The 17,500-nt window shown below is 46.5% G+C and overlaps 1 protein-coding gene across 14 annotated transcripts in view; it reads left to right on the top strand.

The window, feature by feature from the left end:
* Ebf3 (EBF transcription factor 3) overlaps positions 1-17,500 on the top strand; it is a 115,803-nt gene that overhangs the window by 64,885 nt on the left and 33,418 nt on the right. For 9 of the 14 annotated variants that reach the window (XM_075972603.1, XM_075972602.1, XM_075972598.1 and 6 more), the window contains 2 exons: positions 12,843-12,924; positions 16,221-16,365. In XM_075972603.1, coding sequence (XP_075828718.1) covers positions 12,843-12,924; positions 16,221-16,365 — 227 coding nt within the window. The remainder of the gene's footprint in view (positions 1-12,842; positions 12,925-16,220; positions 16,366-17,500) is intronic. The other 5 variants (XM_075972604.1, XM_075972601.1, XM_075972597.1 and 2 more) reach the window with 1 other exon arrangement.

The raw sequence follows: 17,500 nt of genomic DNA, 5'->3' as shown, positions 1-17,500 counted from the left end.
TGGCAGACAACCATGGCCGCAGATCCACAAGGACAGCGCATCCTGGGATCCACACAGATGTCACGGGGAGGGAATCGGACTCAGAGCTAATTGTAGACAGTCCATTTAACTTTGCCTTCCGCAGAAATGGATGTAAATATGGAGGGAAAACACAGCAGTCATTTCCATGAAGAACGGCTTTAGGACAAAGACAAAGAATAAAAAACGTCTTTTGTATTTACTTGAAACAAATGAATGGTATCAGGTGAAAAATATCTGTCTGCACTTGTTCAGATTTAAGGCCTACAAATTTGCACCTTATTCCAATTTCCTGCGTTCACTGGAGGAAGTGCGAATAGCTTATTCAGGGGCAGATTAATGCAAAAGAGCTGAGGGGGGACATAAATCTACAAGTAGTGACTTGTGCCATCATGTAGGTGTAATGATTACCAAAGTGGAATCAGGGCTCCGAGTATCAGCTTAACACAGAGAAAATTCGCTTGATGGGAGAGTATTAAAGTCGTGCAGTAATATATCCATACACTGTGACTAAATTTTATAGTTCATGAAGCATATTAGTATTACACTATATCCTGGTACATTCAAAAGGTGATTTCCATTTAGATGCTCATTTTTCATGAAGATAAATATGACATGAATCATAATTTCCCTGAAGTAAATATTACAAATAATAAAATACTCAGGCAAGCAAGTTGAGGGATGACAGTAATGTTTTCCATTTGTATGGTAAGTGGCGGACCTTGTGGCCTATCAAGTAACAAATTGAATGTTTAATCTTTCTCCATGCAGATTGAGGATGGCAAAGTAGCGGCGGCCTCACAACAAATTGAGAGTCCTCTGGTGGCTCGTGGAGTATCAGCTATTCTGCCTTTGGAGGCCAATAGAGGGTGTCAGCAGAGCTTTGTCAAAATACATCACAGGCATGAAGTTGTAAGATTGCAATTTACAGCAAAAAAAAAAAAAGATTTTGGGATAACAGGCAAATCTTAGGCATGCTAAATACACAGTAAATATTTAGAGAAGCTTTGTAAGCAATCTAGACATTGTTAGGGGAAGTTGCTTGGCATCCGGGGGGCATCCCAGAGGTAAAGAAAGGAATGTATCCCATCGCATGGTAAATAGCCTATCTCACATGATCAAATTATTCTTTAGATGATTGCTGATGGAGTTAAGCTAACTGGGTAGAGGTGACTTAAAGCCATGCCCCAGAGCGAATGGTGACGGGTTGTTGAGCACATCGCAGCCTTAGCACGCGCCGCTCACAATGACACCTAATGTTTGTTGGTTTCTTCTCAAGGTTTGGGGTCTCTCTGGGACTGGGAGTTCCTAGAGCTGTGAGATCTGGGTGCTGGGAACAGAGCTGCCTTGCCAGCCGGGATCTGGAGGCTCAGGTCACAGTGAGGGGCTTGTGTCTCATGCAGTGGGTGGATGACTGTCCTCTTAAGGGCTTGTTGTATATTAATTTTAAGTTGTATTGCCTGTATTACAAGATGACACCACTAGCATTTTGATTAAGGATTTTTATACATGAAAAAATTTCATTATCTGAGTTCCTGGAGACCTCCCCGATTGGCTGGCTTGCCTGACCTGCAGCTGTGTCTCCATGTCAGGGTCTCCGCCATGGGAGGGCTCCCTGCATTGTTCTCTCTACTACGTGAGCAATTAGTGGTGCTTTTGACTCTGTGTGCAGTGGGAGAGCACCTCAATGGATTTCCCTTGAATTTCAGTAGGAGTCACTGAGCTACACCTGGGGAAGCTGAGCAGAACTGCCTTCTGCATCACTGAGTTTGGGGAGAAGTTAAGAAATATGGCCTATTCCACCCTTCCAATGGTACAGTCTTTAATGATTCACTAGGGTTGCTTTCGTGAAGACCTGCTGCATTATGGGAGGGGATAGCCAGTCATTAAAAACTGCATAGTTCAGCCCCATCTTTACTCAGTATGTGAGGAAAAGGAGGATGTGGGTGTCACTTTCCGGACACATGTTTCTGGCCACTTAGCCCTCCCCACTAAGGGTGGAGGGGAGGAGATGGCAGAGGTCTTTGGAGGAGGAAGTAGATGGAGCCCCTGACAAGGCAGCTGTGCTCTGTAGTGAGGACTGAGAGGAGTGGTGAGATAGCCCTGCTCCTGTGTGTATGTGTGTGTGTGTGTGTGTGTGTGTGTGTGTGTGTGTGTGTGTGTGTGTCTGCCCCCTTACAGACAGTGCAGGGTCCTGGCCTAGTGTCCATCTACTTTGGTGTTCTCCTGCTCCTCAGTGGAGAAGCCCTCTAGTGGGCATCAGTGGGACAACGCTTCTGCGTCATGGGCTCCAGTCTTGTTCTTTGAACCCCACATCTCATCCCAGCAGGACAGCAGTGAAGTGGGGGACCCAGCAGGTTTCAATGTGGGTTGTAGCATAGCCATGTGGACAGAGGACATGCCTCTGTGTTCAGGGGCCAGAGATTTGACAGCGAGCGGAGGTGTGCCCAGACAGGGCCTCTCTGTATGGGGCACTGGTGTCCTTTCGGATTCTATCTTCTTGGAAAGCTGCCCTGGGAAGAGCAAACCTCCTCTCCAGGGGCTGCTGGGGGAGGCGGGGCTTCCCCACCCACCTCTTCTGTCACTCCTCTGGCCTGCATGCTGCCATCTGTACAGAGCTACAGTATTCTTTGCTCACACTGGGGTTTTGATAATTCTCTACTTTTTTTTTTGTAATTGCAGAATCATAAAATATTTTAATTTCAAGGTTAGCAATTTTCTCTTGCATACTTAATTTATAATTAGCTGGTTTATAAACCTGTTCTGCGCATATAATTTTACTGTTGCCAAATGTTCTTCATGAATAATTAAGGGCAAATCCCTATTTATCAAATTATTAATATACCTAATAGCCTTGTTTTCATAAACAGTGCATCAGAGCTGGATTTAAAGAAAACCTTCTCAGAGGGATCTTGTGTTGGGTTCCCACCGTGGCAGGCGGGTCCGTGCTGGGACTCACACAGAGGGGCACTTGTGCTGTGCTGATGTCACGGCCCGGCCTTCTTTCCCCACAAAGGCGCAGGTATCAGTAGCTGGACAAACACAATAGCTATTCAGCAGTGGGCCTGGGCCTCGGTGGCCACAAACAATGTTGTTGTTTGTTCTAGCAACTCACCAGGAGCGCATTCGGAGGGAACCTAACAGATGAAACCATTCTTTCAGGGCTCTCTAGCTGCCCCTTTTCTTCCTACTACTACACCTACTTTCAAAATGTAGGCAGCAACTTTTGCCTGTGCTGTGGCTGCGTGGCTATGGAAGGCATGGTCTTGGCTCCTTAGTTAGTGGACCCTGGTCATGTACGGTTCAGGTCTTGAACACTCAGGAGGAGCCAGAGCATATGGTTCTGGTGGAGAGGATGATGAGAACCACGTTGAAGGCACGCGGAGTTTGCACGTAGCATTTCCTAAGCTCTTGGAGATACCCCCTGAGGGACAACATTGGCCTTCCTCCCTACCCCTGAGCGCAGATCAGTTCTGTGGAAGGGGAGGTCCCAGCCGACACCTGCCAATAGTTTGAGTCGTTGAAACAATGAAGGAGTCTTGGTGCTGATTCAAGAATTCCTTTAAGCCAAACTTATGGAATGTACCACCAGAGTGTCTACATTATGCGTTGGGCCAGCGCCTCCCTGCCATGTGTTTTGGGGACTGAGTGTCTATCCTGAGCAAGGAGTGGGCTCGCCGGCGGGCTAGCCTGTTTCGTGTTTGCTTATTACCATTCTCCAGGTTTATAGTCAACACTCTGAAAGGAGATAAGGCCTGGGCTTCTCTCTCCTAAGGGCTGGCGTGTATGAGCCCACTCGCCATGTGTGACTCCGTCTGTATGATTCATTCCAGAGCAGTTTTAGTCCTCATAAAATATTCATTTTGGTTGTGCAGGGCCCTGTAATTGCCATCTCTCACCCTGAATTATTTATACCTTGCACAGACTGACAAAGCTTTGCCATGCGGCCCTGGATGAATCAGAAACACGGGTCTTTGCTGCCAACTGCATTATAGTTTCACAAAATATGGCCCCAACGTCATTCCGGGCTGCCTCATCTCTAAATCCAGCTTTTCTTGATTTGACATTTTCTTTACTCCTCCATTGTCTTAGTCAGGCAGAAAGGCCTCCTCTTAACTCTAAGCAGCAACCTTCTTGCTTGCATTATAGCCGCTGTGCTCCAGAGAACTAATGTGTCTTTATTGCCCTTACTTTTTTATGCTCAGTAACAAGACAGCGCCCGGGCTCACTTTAGAGCCATATATTATACATTAGCGATAAAATGATGCAAATAGTCCTGAAGACTCTTCACACAGATAGTGGAGATCAGCCTGGATCAAGCTGCTTGTCAAAAAACCAGAAAATAAAAGGTGACGTGTGAAGTTGGGCCCAGTGGTCTGTTTCCCAGCTGTGGGCTGAGGCAAGCCCAGGATGGAGGGTCCCAGATGGGGCTGGCGACTTGTATGAGCGTCTTTGTCAGCACCCTAAATGCACCTATTCACCGGCCACCGCACCTCCAGCTTGGCTTACCCTGCCGCTCCACACTGCAGCCAGGTCCTGCCTGGTGCCTCCTTCTGTGTTCGCAATCCACTCTTGGGGCCACTTTGCCTTTCTGTCTGTCCGATTGCATTCTCCTGAAACCTACCCCGCAGGAGAGAAAGTGTTAGGAAGAATGTCAGGATCATACGTGAAGATTTAGGGACACCATATTAATGGGGATCTGACATAGCTAGATGTAGCTTATCTCATCCACAACCCTTATGAAACTAGAAAGGGACCCCGTCAGCTTGGGGTATCCCTGGATCTCATTTCGGAGCAGACAATGACATCCTACAAAGATGCCAATGAAACATTCCCACATACTGCACGACTGCTTAAGAGATAATATGTGAGATTCCAGCCAGGAGCTGCATGGTATCATGGGGAGGCGAGCGGGGTTTATCATGATTTTAACACCTTGGTCCTTCCTGAGCCCCTGAATGGAATTAATTTATGGCTCCTGGCTCATCAACAAAGGGAGGTGAAGGGAGCGGGCTCAGTGCTGTTCCGAGTAATGGATGCCCTGTACACACATCTCTCTTGTATATGTTGACACGCAGGAGTAATGAAGTTAAGGCTTCGCGCACATGTGCCCCTCATTAAGCTGCATTACCTGCATTAAAACTAATAATTGCCACTCAGAGCTGTGCTCCCATTAATCATTTATAATGTTTTAATAAGTTTTTAATCAGGACCTAAAAGGCTAGAGAGCCAGCATAGGCAGGTTCGACACTGACATCCTCTGTGCATGCACAGGCTTGATTTAAAATGTGATTTTTTTATTAATAATTCAGCCTACAAAGAGGATAGTTCTTAATTAAGCAAGCCGATGTGTGTGGAAGGAAATAAATGTACATCAAGCAGGAAAAGATGAAAAAGATCTTTTTCACTTGAAGGCTGAAAAAAAAATTAAAAACAAACAACAACAACAAACCCAAACCCAGACTCCTCCCAGCTTTGGGAATAAGCGTCTAGTCTAGTAGGAGTCAGGATGTCCAGAAAAGGGGAGCCTTGATGTGAGGTCCTCTAAACACACCCATGGATGTAGAAAGAGGCCTGCAGCCGCAAGCAGGGCCGCCTAATCTCTGTTCAACCTGCAAAAGTCTCCCCTGGAGCTGGCAACAAGTCAGGGGTGTATCTGATGTGAGCCAAGTGATGCTGGCATTTTTCTTAAATAAGGAGCTTCGTGATCAGAGCTGGCAAATAGAGCAGTGTCCAGAGGGAGAGAAGAAGCTGTTTTAATGAGCCCACAGCGCAAGACAAAATACAGACTGATTGACAGGGCTAGTGATCTGCTGGGGAAATAATGTCAATGCGCTTTGCCCATTAGAAATAGAGAAATAGGTAAAGGGAGAATGGGAAATAGGTACTTGAAACAAGAGCCCCCTCTATAAATATACTGCACCTCACGTTTCTTTTGTGTTCTGCAGTTGACTTCTTTTAAACAGATAACCTTATCAAAACTATCACAAAATATCAGGGACTGTTAGAGAAAACACCAGCTAGAATGTCGACAGCCAGCCGAGGAGGGCACGGAGGAAGCCTGCAAGTCCGGGTACGCTCGCTTTTAGAGTGTTGCCTGGCTTGTACTTATCTGAACACATTAAAACCACCCGGAAAAGTTTAATGCAAGCCTTACAGATTCCCTTGCGCCGAGCACGTGGCGCAGGTCTGCCTTGGAAGTGGGTATCGAGCTGGCCGGCAAAACCATTAAATCCCATCAGATCTCTTTGGCATCATTTTAATGAGAATCATCGCAAAAGTACAAGATCACAGTATCTGTAAGTGCCTCTTGACAGCTGCGGTTGAAATTGTGATGAACAGAAAAACCATTATAGCAGAAATTTAGCGATAAGGCTCTTTGGAGGGACGGTGGGGCCTGGTCTGGCTGTAGAGCGCGAAGGGTTAATTTTCTAAACCTAATAATGTTCGATAGTGAGGTATTTGTCAGGAGATAAAGAAGTGATAGAATCTGGGAAGTGGGTCCCTTGGCGATTGTAGTACAAATATTGTTAATGCGGTGTGGTTACCACAGCGAAGGGAAGTAAAATAGCTTGAGTCCACCAGAGACGGGCTCTGCTACACCAGAGCCAGATCCCCAGACAAAGGCCAGTCATTGTTGAACTGCAAGTCAAGCCATGGATATTCCCCAATCCTCTTCTATCTGCATTTACATAGAGGACCGTGCTTGTTGGGGGATGGGGGGGCAAATCCTGTGGACATCAAGTCCTCCCTGGCGGGCGGTCAGGCCACCTCGACCTCTTGCCTGGAAACCAGGGGAGGGTGTCCCCCAACAAAGCATATATGTCAGCACTGTAAAACTCAGTGCTGTCACCCTCTGGCCCCTTCCTGATGACGTCACAGAGCCACTACCCGTCTGTGAGACCCATAACTTGAAATGTACAAGAATTTAATAAGTCTGGTGTTAAGGCAATTTGTCATGGCATATTTGAAGAATAAATCAGACTAATGGAGCAGAATTTTCCTCCCGTATGGCATTAAAGAACATGAGCCCAGTCATCGCTAATGGCAGGAGTGAGAGGGGAAAAAAAAAAAGAGGCCTGACATTAAGACCCTCGCATTTTGGAAATCCGATACGTATTGACCTGTGTACTATCTCAGTGCACAGATCTGATGTCAGCAGAATGTAGTCGTGTATAGGAACTGCTCATTACAGGTTTTGTGAAGGAGGCACATTGTCTCTGAAGCGCCTGGACCTGATCGGCTAGAATTGCTCAGTAGTCAATACTCCAGCGACTGATGGCCCAGCGTGCACACACCACAGCTGCGACCACTGCTTTCCGGGACTTGCCAGCAATTAGCGGGACCCTCAAGGATCACTTGGCCACTCTCTGATCAGGCAGGGGAAAGTCTCTTAAAGGCTCTATCTTTTCATTTGACTCTTGACTATTTCATTTCAATAACAGGTAAGGGTCACAGCCATCAGCATCTAAGCGGCCTCAGCACTGCCCCTCTCATGCTTGTCCTCCTTTGGGGCGGGGACTTGGGAAGTGAAATTGACATAACCCAGCATTACCCATTCGGGAAGTGAACAGTTCAGTAGCACTTGGCACAGAGGAAACTTGGTAATCCGGAAACAGTTGCTCCTCATCCTCCTCACCCTAGCACCTGGCACCACAGTGTCTGTTGCCTTTGAAGCCGTGTTTTCTGGTGGGTCGTCAGCACTGCCTCTTTATTCTCACTCAGGCTACTATGTATTAAGAGTAGGAACTAAAGTTGTGGGGGCCTGTCTGCAGTGGCTGAGTGTGTCCCTCCCTGAAGCCCACACAGTGCCATTCCACCCTGACTTATACAGGAACCGCTTTGGGGTTTTGGATGGTGGACTGGAACCTTACCCACCATCCCTCAAGTGTATCGCTCATTAAAGGCTCAAACTTACGTCCGAGAGTGAGCCACTCCGCCTCATAAAAAAAAAAAAGCACCCATATTTTTCCTTCTGGCCTCCGGTTTCCCAGGATGCACATCGCTTTGGGCTAGAAGGTTGTGCCTCTAGCGACAGGCTGGAACCAGGTGGAGGAGGGATCCTGAGAAGCCAGGGTTCTTTCCTTGGAGTTCGGCTACTTAACCTTCGAGAGGCCAGAGTACTTTGGACCACTCGGCTTGACCACATGTCTTTCACAAGGACATTTGGGGTGAGGCCATGTAGTGCTCTGTTGCTCACACACATTTTCGAACTCTTCTGGAACAGTCTATTTCTTGACAACCCAGAACTAACTAAATAAAAGTCCCCATAACTAACAAAATAAAAGTCCCCGTAGAGGACTGCAGAGCTTCAGAGGACCTGAACCCTTCAAACAAACCACAGTCACATGTGCTTGAAGGGGCTTGAAGGGGCTCACAGTGAGACCACTTCCAAGTTCCCCTGTCCCCCTCAGTCACCAGGATACCCTCAAAGCCCCCCACATTTTTATGGAGCCGGTATAGTTTTCCTTTGACCGGAGGGAAAGGAGTCATTACTGCATGGCTAGTGGCTTCAGCTGGGTAAGAACATCAGCGTGTGTGAGTGTGTGTGTGTGTGTGTGTGTGTGGCGGGGGGGTTGGTGAGTGGGTATTCATTACCTAACCCTTGCTGGCAGGCCGATTTTATCAGTGGCTTGGCCGCTGGTAGCTCTTGATGGACGTGGGTGAGTTCGGAGCCGCCTGGAAACATGAAGGAAGGGCTGGTGTCAGATGAGAGGCATCTCATCAGCTCTTCTCTGACAAACCAAATTCATTCCTTATGTAATTGATAACGGCCTTGGCCAATTATTTCCCACATTACAATACACAGAGGCCCCCTTTACAGGTTTTGCAGGGCTGTAATTAGCTATGCTAATATCCCCTTTATTGGCCCTAATATTGCTCAACACCTTTTGCCATCCTGGAGCCCACTAGAGCCCCATGGCCTGTCAGGACTGCTGATTATTGAGAAGGATAGCTTTAATCAAACATAATTGCAGTTAATTTTTCTCTCCTGCTCTCTGTTGCCAGCGTCTAATGCCACGGACTCCTTGATATTCCATTAAATTACAATTAAACAGCCTCCTTTGTCTCTGATTGTCCTGAACACCACCACAAAGTTCTGTAGCCGTTTAAAGGAGAGCTGTTTGGTCCTAATTGCCTGCTAGCTCACAAAGGGCCAATTTACACAATACCCATGTAGAATTTAAACAGTTCATAATGTAATGGATATTACACAGGAGCCTAACACTACAATTAAAATGATTTTCATCAGATAGAGAAGCTTCGGTTAATCAGCTTCATAAAAGTAAATATAAATGAACTAATTCATAGCTTAAACACACAGAGATGGAGCCGACTTTGAAATTAGTTACTGTGGTGGGGGCTCTGTTCGCCCCTTATCCTGGGATACCCATGCTGGGCTCCGGTGGAAACGGTAGGTCCCGTTACTTGTTCTAGCCTCTCCCGAAGCAGCTTCATCCCTCTGCGGTCCTGTATTCATGTTACCATTGGAGTCTTGTTGTTGGGTCTTTGATGCAACACTATCAAAACAAAACTCTGAGCTCTGCTCATTGGGTGCTGTGGGCCACACCCTTCACAGCAGGAGGATAAGTGTTCCATCAGGAGGGGATTTTCAACCTTAAACTCAAGCTATGGGGCTAGGCCTCCTGGCCTTCCAGCCGAAGGCTTTGCTGTGTCATGTTCCCAGCCTGCATCATGGGGATCTCTGGCATTAGAAGAGTGAACCAGCCCTCCCAAGAATGAATGAGAATAGTATGGCCGCTGTCCTAATCTGTGCAACCTGGAGGAAAGTCTGTTTCCACAGTGATGGCCTCTTACTTCCTGCCTGAGAACTTTCTGGAATTTTTCATGATCTTTCCAAGAGGAATATTCCTGGGGATTGTATGGTGTGGAGCAGTTTGTGTTTAGCCCCTGTCTTCCCCTCTGCCTGTAAGAAACAAGTAAATAAAGCCTATATTTCAAGCTTGATTTACTCTGGTTCCTACTGTGAAAGATGATGAGTCTTTAGGGAAATAAAGATGGGGTCAGGGAATTAGTGCACATAACGGTCATTTTGACGTTGGGCCAGCAGATGCCAGGGAAACACACTGTACACAATTAAGCATAATGTACTAATGACAGGTTAGAAATTTTATCGCCTCTTGGCGATCGAGCAGCAAGTCCACATTTAGCAATAATAAAGAGTTTATTGGTGCTAAAGCCAAAGATTTTCTGACATACGAAGGATTTTTTTTCCTTTCATAACAAGAGTTTTAAATCCTTTGTGTACCAGACTCTGGAAGTGAGAGATGCAAAGTGGTTGTCAGATATTTCTTAGGAAACAGCCAATTAAAGGGTAATTGAGTAAAGGATGTGGGAATTGCCATTGGACCTCATGCGTGGGCATTCAGTTTTCTCACCCCTTTCCCAAACATTGCCACAGCACACCTCATGGAGCGCGTCCACTCCCACGCAACAGTGCGCAGTGTCAGCATGCTCGCCTCGATTGGGCTGCATGTCCCGCCTATGAATCCTTAATTGCATCCTAGGATTAAACAGGAACCAAACCACGGGTAAAAATAAGCACCCCTTGTGTGCAGAGGTTTCCCTCGAGCCTGGCAAGGTGGCGCTGGCTTGGGTGTACTTTGTGTCATTGGAGCCGGGGAACTTGGAAAGGACCCTGCTCTGTATAGGGGTTGTTCTCGGTAGATCTTTCTCACGTACCCACAACCACTGCCGTTACACGCTCTGCATAGAAGAGCTGTGATTGCCACGTGCAAGAGAGAAAACAAGCATGAACATGTGTGCATGATGTCTGTGCCCGCTTCTGCTCCCAGCTGCCCTCCCCCCAGTGCTCAGGGAGCTCGTGGCACCCAGCACCCAATCTTACTCTTCTGGTTTCTGAACTGATGATAGTTAAAAGCCCCAGAATGCCCAGGGCTCCTTAGGATGTCTTTAAAACCCTCTGCTATCTTGGAGGTAAGAGGGCCAAGCTGGCTAACCCGACATCAAGGAATTTAGAATAACCTCCTCAGAAAGGGGAGAAATGTTTCATTTTACAAAATAAAAAAAGCCCCCGACACCAGCTCCGCGCAAGTACCTTTGCGGATGAGCAGCTTCTCACCGGCGCCTGCTCAGAAGATTAGCCGGGTGGTAATGTGGGGCATAATTGCGCCGTGTGGCTGTCCCTGAAGTGAAAACCTAATTGCCTGACAGGACGATAACTTTGTGGCGCCCTCACCTTGTTAGGCCCTTTCTGATGCAGTTCAAATGCAGTGTGGCCGCAGGTGCGCCTAATTTACCTCTCTGCAGAACGTGTGGAGTTTAATTGCACAGTGGTTGTTAGGAAAAATTGGTGGGTGGAATATCAAGTGACTTGCTCTAGCTGATGGCAGATGGTGTTAAGAGGCATTGTGAGCTAAGTGTATAGGTGAGTCGAGTTAATAAAAGATGTAAATTCAGGCCCAAAGTAGCAGGGACTCATGGTATGTAAGGAAATTTAATTGAATGGCCACCATTCTTAGCCTCATCAAAGGGATTCTCTTCTGTCCTCCTTGGGTCTTCCAGGATGTGTTGGGAAGACAAACAGGTCTTATTCCATGGGGTCTTTTATTTTCTCGTATTGTAATCGCTAACGAAGAACTCTGAACACGAAAGACTGAATTCCAGGAAGTACTGTAATTTTATGAAGTACGATAAAACATCAATCACTTCCAAATAAGACACGTGATGTTCGGGGAGAACATCCGAGAAGGCATTTTCTGTAGCCTTGCTGCACAGGCTCTCACAGTGGTGATGTGCTAGCAGGGAATCTTCCTTCCACACACTGTGGAGATAGTGCAGGGACAGGCTCCGCGGGGGGGGGGGGTGTCTCACAGCCAGGCTGCCTAGTGTTCACCTGTTCGTACTAAGACAGCACATCTGTTTGTACGGGAATGGGGAAGGTGGGATGACTGTGTTTTCATCAAAGCCTCTCAACACACGGTCAGGACTCCTGTATCTTTCTGCTGCATACAAGGCCAGGTCTGATGGGAGGTGAAGCTGGCTGTCATGTTTGGCCTCTTCATTCCCACCAGGGCTATTGCTCCTGTACTCTGTCTAAGCAAGAGTTTTGGTGGACACACCAAACCCACCAGCTAGTCGCTTAAAAACACAGAGATGGTCCACAGAAATCATGGAAACCCCACACCGTTCCCTTCCTGAGGGTTAAGCCTATTGTAACTATTTTTCTTTTTTTAATTGAATTCATTCTTTGACTACTTTATACTCGTGTGTAATGCATTTTGAGTGCTCCCACACTCCTACTGCCGCTTTAAAACTTGGTCTTTGCTGGTGTATTTGCTTTAGCAAGATAAACGCTGCAAACTGGGGTTTCTAGATAAATGTAGCACATTCAATAGGATTTCAACTTTGATATTTTTACATAGATTCACCGTAAGACACCCCTATGCTAAAAGTCAATTGTTGCTTATCCAAAATTCAAATTTTACTAGGCATTCTGCATCTTAATAGGCTGATGTCAGTGTCTCTGTCTGGGGTGGGTGTCTCTAAAGGCTAATAGTTAATGCAAGGATCCTTGCAAGATGAGATCCTTTGGAAAGACAGAGTTATTATAAATCTTGGGAATCTGTAGTGCCATCAGACAGCTGTGCAAATTGCCACTCAGAGCGGAGCCCAGGAGCCTCTGTCTGCCAGCTCCACAGCTGCACTCAGCAGTGCCCCCTACATGGTAGCCAGCACAGTGGTGGCATCTTTTCTGTTATTTCTGTGCAAGCCTTTTTTGTTTTTTTAAAGTTGTCCTTTTATAGGCTAACCTTAACTGTGCATTCTTTGTGTTTTTGTAGATTCTTTCTAAAATTCTTCCTCAAGTGCAATCAGAACTGCTTGAAGAATGCAGGCAACCCTCGGGACATGCGGAGGTTCCAGGTACGCATCCCTCCAAGGCGCCAGTGCAACCTGCCGGTTCTGCCAGAGTATCAGAGGCCTCCACTCTTCAGAAAGGCCGTTAGTTCCCCAAGGCTAGCAACACACTAGGTTTGATTTGTTTGATGAAAATAGGCAGATGAAGGGCTTGATGATGACTCAGTGGTTAAGAATGCTTACTGTTCTTGGGTTCAGTTCTCAGTATCCACATAGAGACTCCCAATCATCTCTAACTCCAGTTCCGGGAGATCTGACACCCCTTCTCTTCTCTAAGGACATCCACACCTATGTGGTCCGTCTACTATACACAAATACACCAAAAATTAAATAATTTAGAGATAGACAAATAAAATGCCTTTTAAATGATCTAGTGTGTTCAGTATGCCAGATATGAGTCTGTGCAGAGTCAGGAAGACAAGATGATCAGGTTTCCCACAGCCTCCTGATAGCAGCGCTCAAAGCTTGGCCAGGCTGAAGATGCACATTTTTAGGGATCGAATGGCCAGTTGATTGATTGTCATTGTGTGTGGGGATGGCGAGTGGGAAAAGAACCATAATGTAAATGCTCTAGTGTGCTTGGTGTCTAGAGCCTCCTCATATAGGGTCTGCCCTTGCTTAGCACAGGCCTTTACAAATGGCCCTCGCCTCCAAGGTCCAAGGTGTCTGACGTCCTCAATTTAGAGTCCAGCTGCCTCTTGTCTGTTCTCCATCTTGGCTTGCATGTGCCCGTTTGCAGTGGTCTGCAAGGGAGAGGATTTTTCGTTGGCTTCAAGGGCTACTAGCTCTGACAGCATTCATGGTTTTCTTGTCTTTATGGATGATCAGAAGGCTCTCTCAGGGTCTTGGGCTCTCTGTGTATGAGATAGACTGTCTTGCTGATCTTTATTGTAAAATTAGAAGAACCAAGCCCCGAATAGAAATGAATCCTTGGTTAGCTACATTACTGAGGGAATATTATTTAGGATGTCAGTTTTGTTGGTCAAGTATCTCACAGTATTTGAAGGATTCTGTGTGTTCTTCAGGGAGGTATGTGATGTCTATCTTTTGCCTTCATGGTTCTTCAGGGAAGCAGGTCCCTGTTGACCCATATTGACTTTTGTGATTGAGGATAGCATCACTTATAAAATACTTGGCCACCTTCCATTTTTTTTATACACAAGAGACCACAAGACATGGGCAAAATTGGTCCATCTAGGCAGAGGAGGTCACACCAGACTGAGAAGTAGGGTTCTGTTTGTCTCACCAGTGATGGAGCACGGCATCTGTCACAGTTGGCCCACCGTGCATTGGGAGACCACAGTGACTCAGTTAACTTACCTCTCAGAAGGTTTGCCTGAACTTCTGCCTGTCATGGTATACCTGATGCTTACAATGGTGCCACACTTTCTGTATCTTCCTGCGGGTACACTGCAGGGTTGGCCCATACTCAGCAGCGCAATGTGTCTTATCTTTTCTCTTTCCCCATGCGACTAGTTTTTGTATAGGTGACAGAGCACAGTCAGTGTCCTTAAACATTCTTATTTTTACCTTTTCCTATGCTTCTAACACATCCTGGTCAAGTCTCTGCCTCGATACTGGTCGGGTCTCTTTACCAAAATTCTTTCAATGATCAGGACAGGGTATACAGGTGGAGACCAGGAAGATCTATCGAACAAGAGCAGCCCTTGTGTCCCCTGGGCAGAGACTGCTAGGCCACAGGTGGCCCCAGAGTGGCATCAGGAGCACCCAAGGCAATGCCAGATTTTCAGAACATGTACTGACTATTTTCTCAGTTCTGACAGTCTGATATTATTGAGACCTTGCTATCCTGGCAGGCACTGGAGGGAAAGGATTCAAGAACACTGCCCGCAGTAGCTGAGGGTGTGTATAATATCATGCCCCTGCACCATCATCTTATGGGGCCTGAGGTTTTAAAAGTCAGTTCTTTACACACTTATTCCCATATAAGCTTGTCATTATCGTTTACAACTAAAATATTTTTTGACTTTTTCCTGTGTGTCTCTTTGAGACAGAGTCTGACTCTGTAGCCCAGGCTACACAGGGTTTATAAAATATGTAACCACAGGTTACAGTGGTTTTTGAGACTCCTGATGCCCTGGGTCCCTTACCTCAGTTTCCCCTGTCATAAACATGGCTGAAGGAGACTTACTGATGGATACTATAGTCTGGGTAGCATTGACTTGTCCACCTCCAATTTCTATCTGGCAGTCTTCACTCCTCCCTCTCCTGCCCAGTGTTCTCAGGAAAAGCTGGCCCCAGGACCTGGTTGGGTGGGGCTCTAGGGGTGTTTGAGCCAGGCATCCTTTATGTCAAATCTAGGCTCAAGTCCCACATTAAACCTAGGTTGAGCTCTTTGCTTTTCCAGGCCCTCTGGAAAGTAGTGCCCCACACTGACCCAACAGTGTTAGAAACCTAACAGCTAGGCCGCCTGTTGCTGTTGCCTGGGTCTGCTGAAGTGTGCCATTTCTGAGACACTTCCTGTAAGTTCACTGAGAAGAGAATGGTTGCCTTCAGTAAGGTGGTCCTTCTGTAGGGTGGCTTCATTTTCTCTTCCCATTAGCCAGCCAAGAAGTCTACTCTGTCCTCTCTCTCTTCTCGGACATGCTCTTAGCCTCTCCTGGACCCTTGCCACCTTCCCTATGAACTTGAGAAGGGTTTCTTTTCCCAGATTGAAAAACACTTCCACAATTCAAATTCAGTTTTTTTTTTCAGGGGCAAGGAACTTCATTCTCAGACAGTAAACATAATTGTACAGTTGACCCAGAGAGCGTCTGCTGATAGAATGGGGGTAGCCGGGATAGCAGTGAGAACCCTGATTTTATGAAGCTTTTTTTGGGGGACAACTGAGTCACTCCTCTTAGGTCTTCAGGAGAGGCGAGTCTCAAGTGAACTAATTTAAATTAGATAAACTATCTAATCAATATGTGAGCAGATCAATCAAAACAGAGACTTTCAAATGAGTGGCTAGAGGGGTATTTCGGAAGCTAATGGCTAGGAGAATATTTCTCTGAATTGAATCCACTTGTTAGCATAATAAGAGATTAAACCCTAATTAGTGGAGCAGTTTTTTTTTTTTGAAAAGAAGCAATCTTGAGTCAAAACAAAACAAAACAACCCACCCCCATTAGCCAAAAAGAAAAAGAAAAAAAGCCGTGAATGCACTTCAGTTGGTGGAGAGGTTCCAGAATGAGTGGAGTCTCCTCAGCACAGCCTCTGAGCTGGCTTTTATCTCGCTCGCACGGCGCCCGCCCGTGCTGTCCCGTGCCAACTCCATTTTCAAATCCACTTCGTCTTCACAGGTCGTTGTATCGACAACAGTCAACGTGGACGGCCACGTGCTGGCCGTGTCTGACAACATGTTTGTGCACAACAATTCCAAACACGGGAGGCGGGCCCGCCGCCTAGACCCGTCAGAAGGTACGGCCCCTTCTTATCTGGAAAATGGTAGGCACATGCTACATGTATTTTTTTTTTTAATTTGCAATGCTTCTTTTTCCTTTGTACCATCCTTCATGTTAATTCACGTGGAGTTGCTCTCACCAGGGCACCAGACCGCCCCAGCCCCATGGGGAAAGGCTAGCTTTCCTCAGGAGGAGAGAGGCCAGACCTCTTCTTCCTCTCCCTTCGTGGTCTGCTTGGTCCTTACCTCCATCTCACCTGCCATGACCTTCACGTTATTGGTTTGTTTCTCAGCTTTCTTTTGCTTATGGCTTTCATTTGTTTGGCTTCATTTGACTTGTTAGCAGCTCCCATCCAGAAACGCACCCCAAACTCTCTGCGCATGCTTCCATGGCTGGCTGCTTCCTGGCCCAGCTAGCCCAGATGGGGGACTGTGTGGACCATTTCCTATCCTTGGCGAGAGTCCCTGTATATGCGTGCGCTTGTGTCCACACACATATGAGAGAGAGTGGGGGGTGGAGGGGTGAGCAAAATAATAATAATAATAAAGTAAAAAAAGAAAGAAAAGAAAGCATAAAATGAGCCTTTAAAACAAGCACCTCTAAGTGATTGACTCTGTATCGTTTGTTAAGAGAATTTCGGTGAGACAAGTAGGTAGAATCAAGAGACACTCGGCCATAAGCCCCTCAGACACCTCCTTCTTCCTGCTTGCTCAGACCTCACCCTGCCCAAGAGCCACTTCCTCTATCAAACACGCCAATAATCGTGAGACCTGATCAGTATGAGTTACTAGGAAGGGCAACATGAGGGTTTTTATTAAGTGACATGCAAACCAAACAACAGGATTAAATCCTTCAGAGCAAAGATCCTATAAAACTAGATGGTTTTAAGACAAATCCTCCATCCTGAGGTGACGAATTCAAGAGCTGCCTGCGGGAGGCAGAGGCAGGGAAAGGAAGGGGGCGTGTGAGGGTTATCTGAATGAAAGATGATGCCTTCGTAAAGCGTGGAAGACAATTTATGAATCTGCTGTGGTCCACAAAAATAAACTAATTTGTTTTTCTACATTAATGACTAAGGTATAGGAACAAAAATATAATAATTAAAGGTCGTCTTGAGCACCAGAGTCATTAGAGCCCGTGACGTATTGTTTATCTCCTTCTTGTGCACCGAAGGTAGG

Source organism: Microtus pennsylvanicus, chromosome 5 (genome assembly GCF_037038515.1).
Source record: "Microtus pennsylvanicus isolate mMicPen1 chromosome 5, mMicPen1.hap1, whole genome shotgun sequence".
Classification (NCBI taxonomy): domain Eukaryota; kingdom Metazoa; phylum Chordata; class Mammalia; order Rodentia; family Cricetidae; genus Microtus; species Microtus pennsylvanicus.
This window is presented reverse-complemented; position numbering and strand designations above follow the sequence as displayed.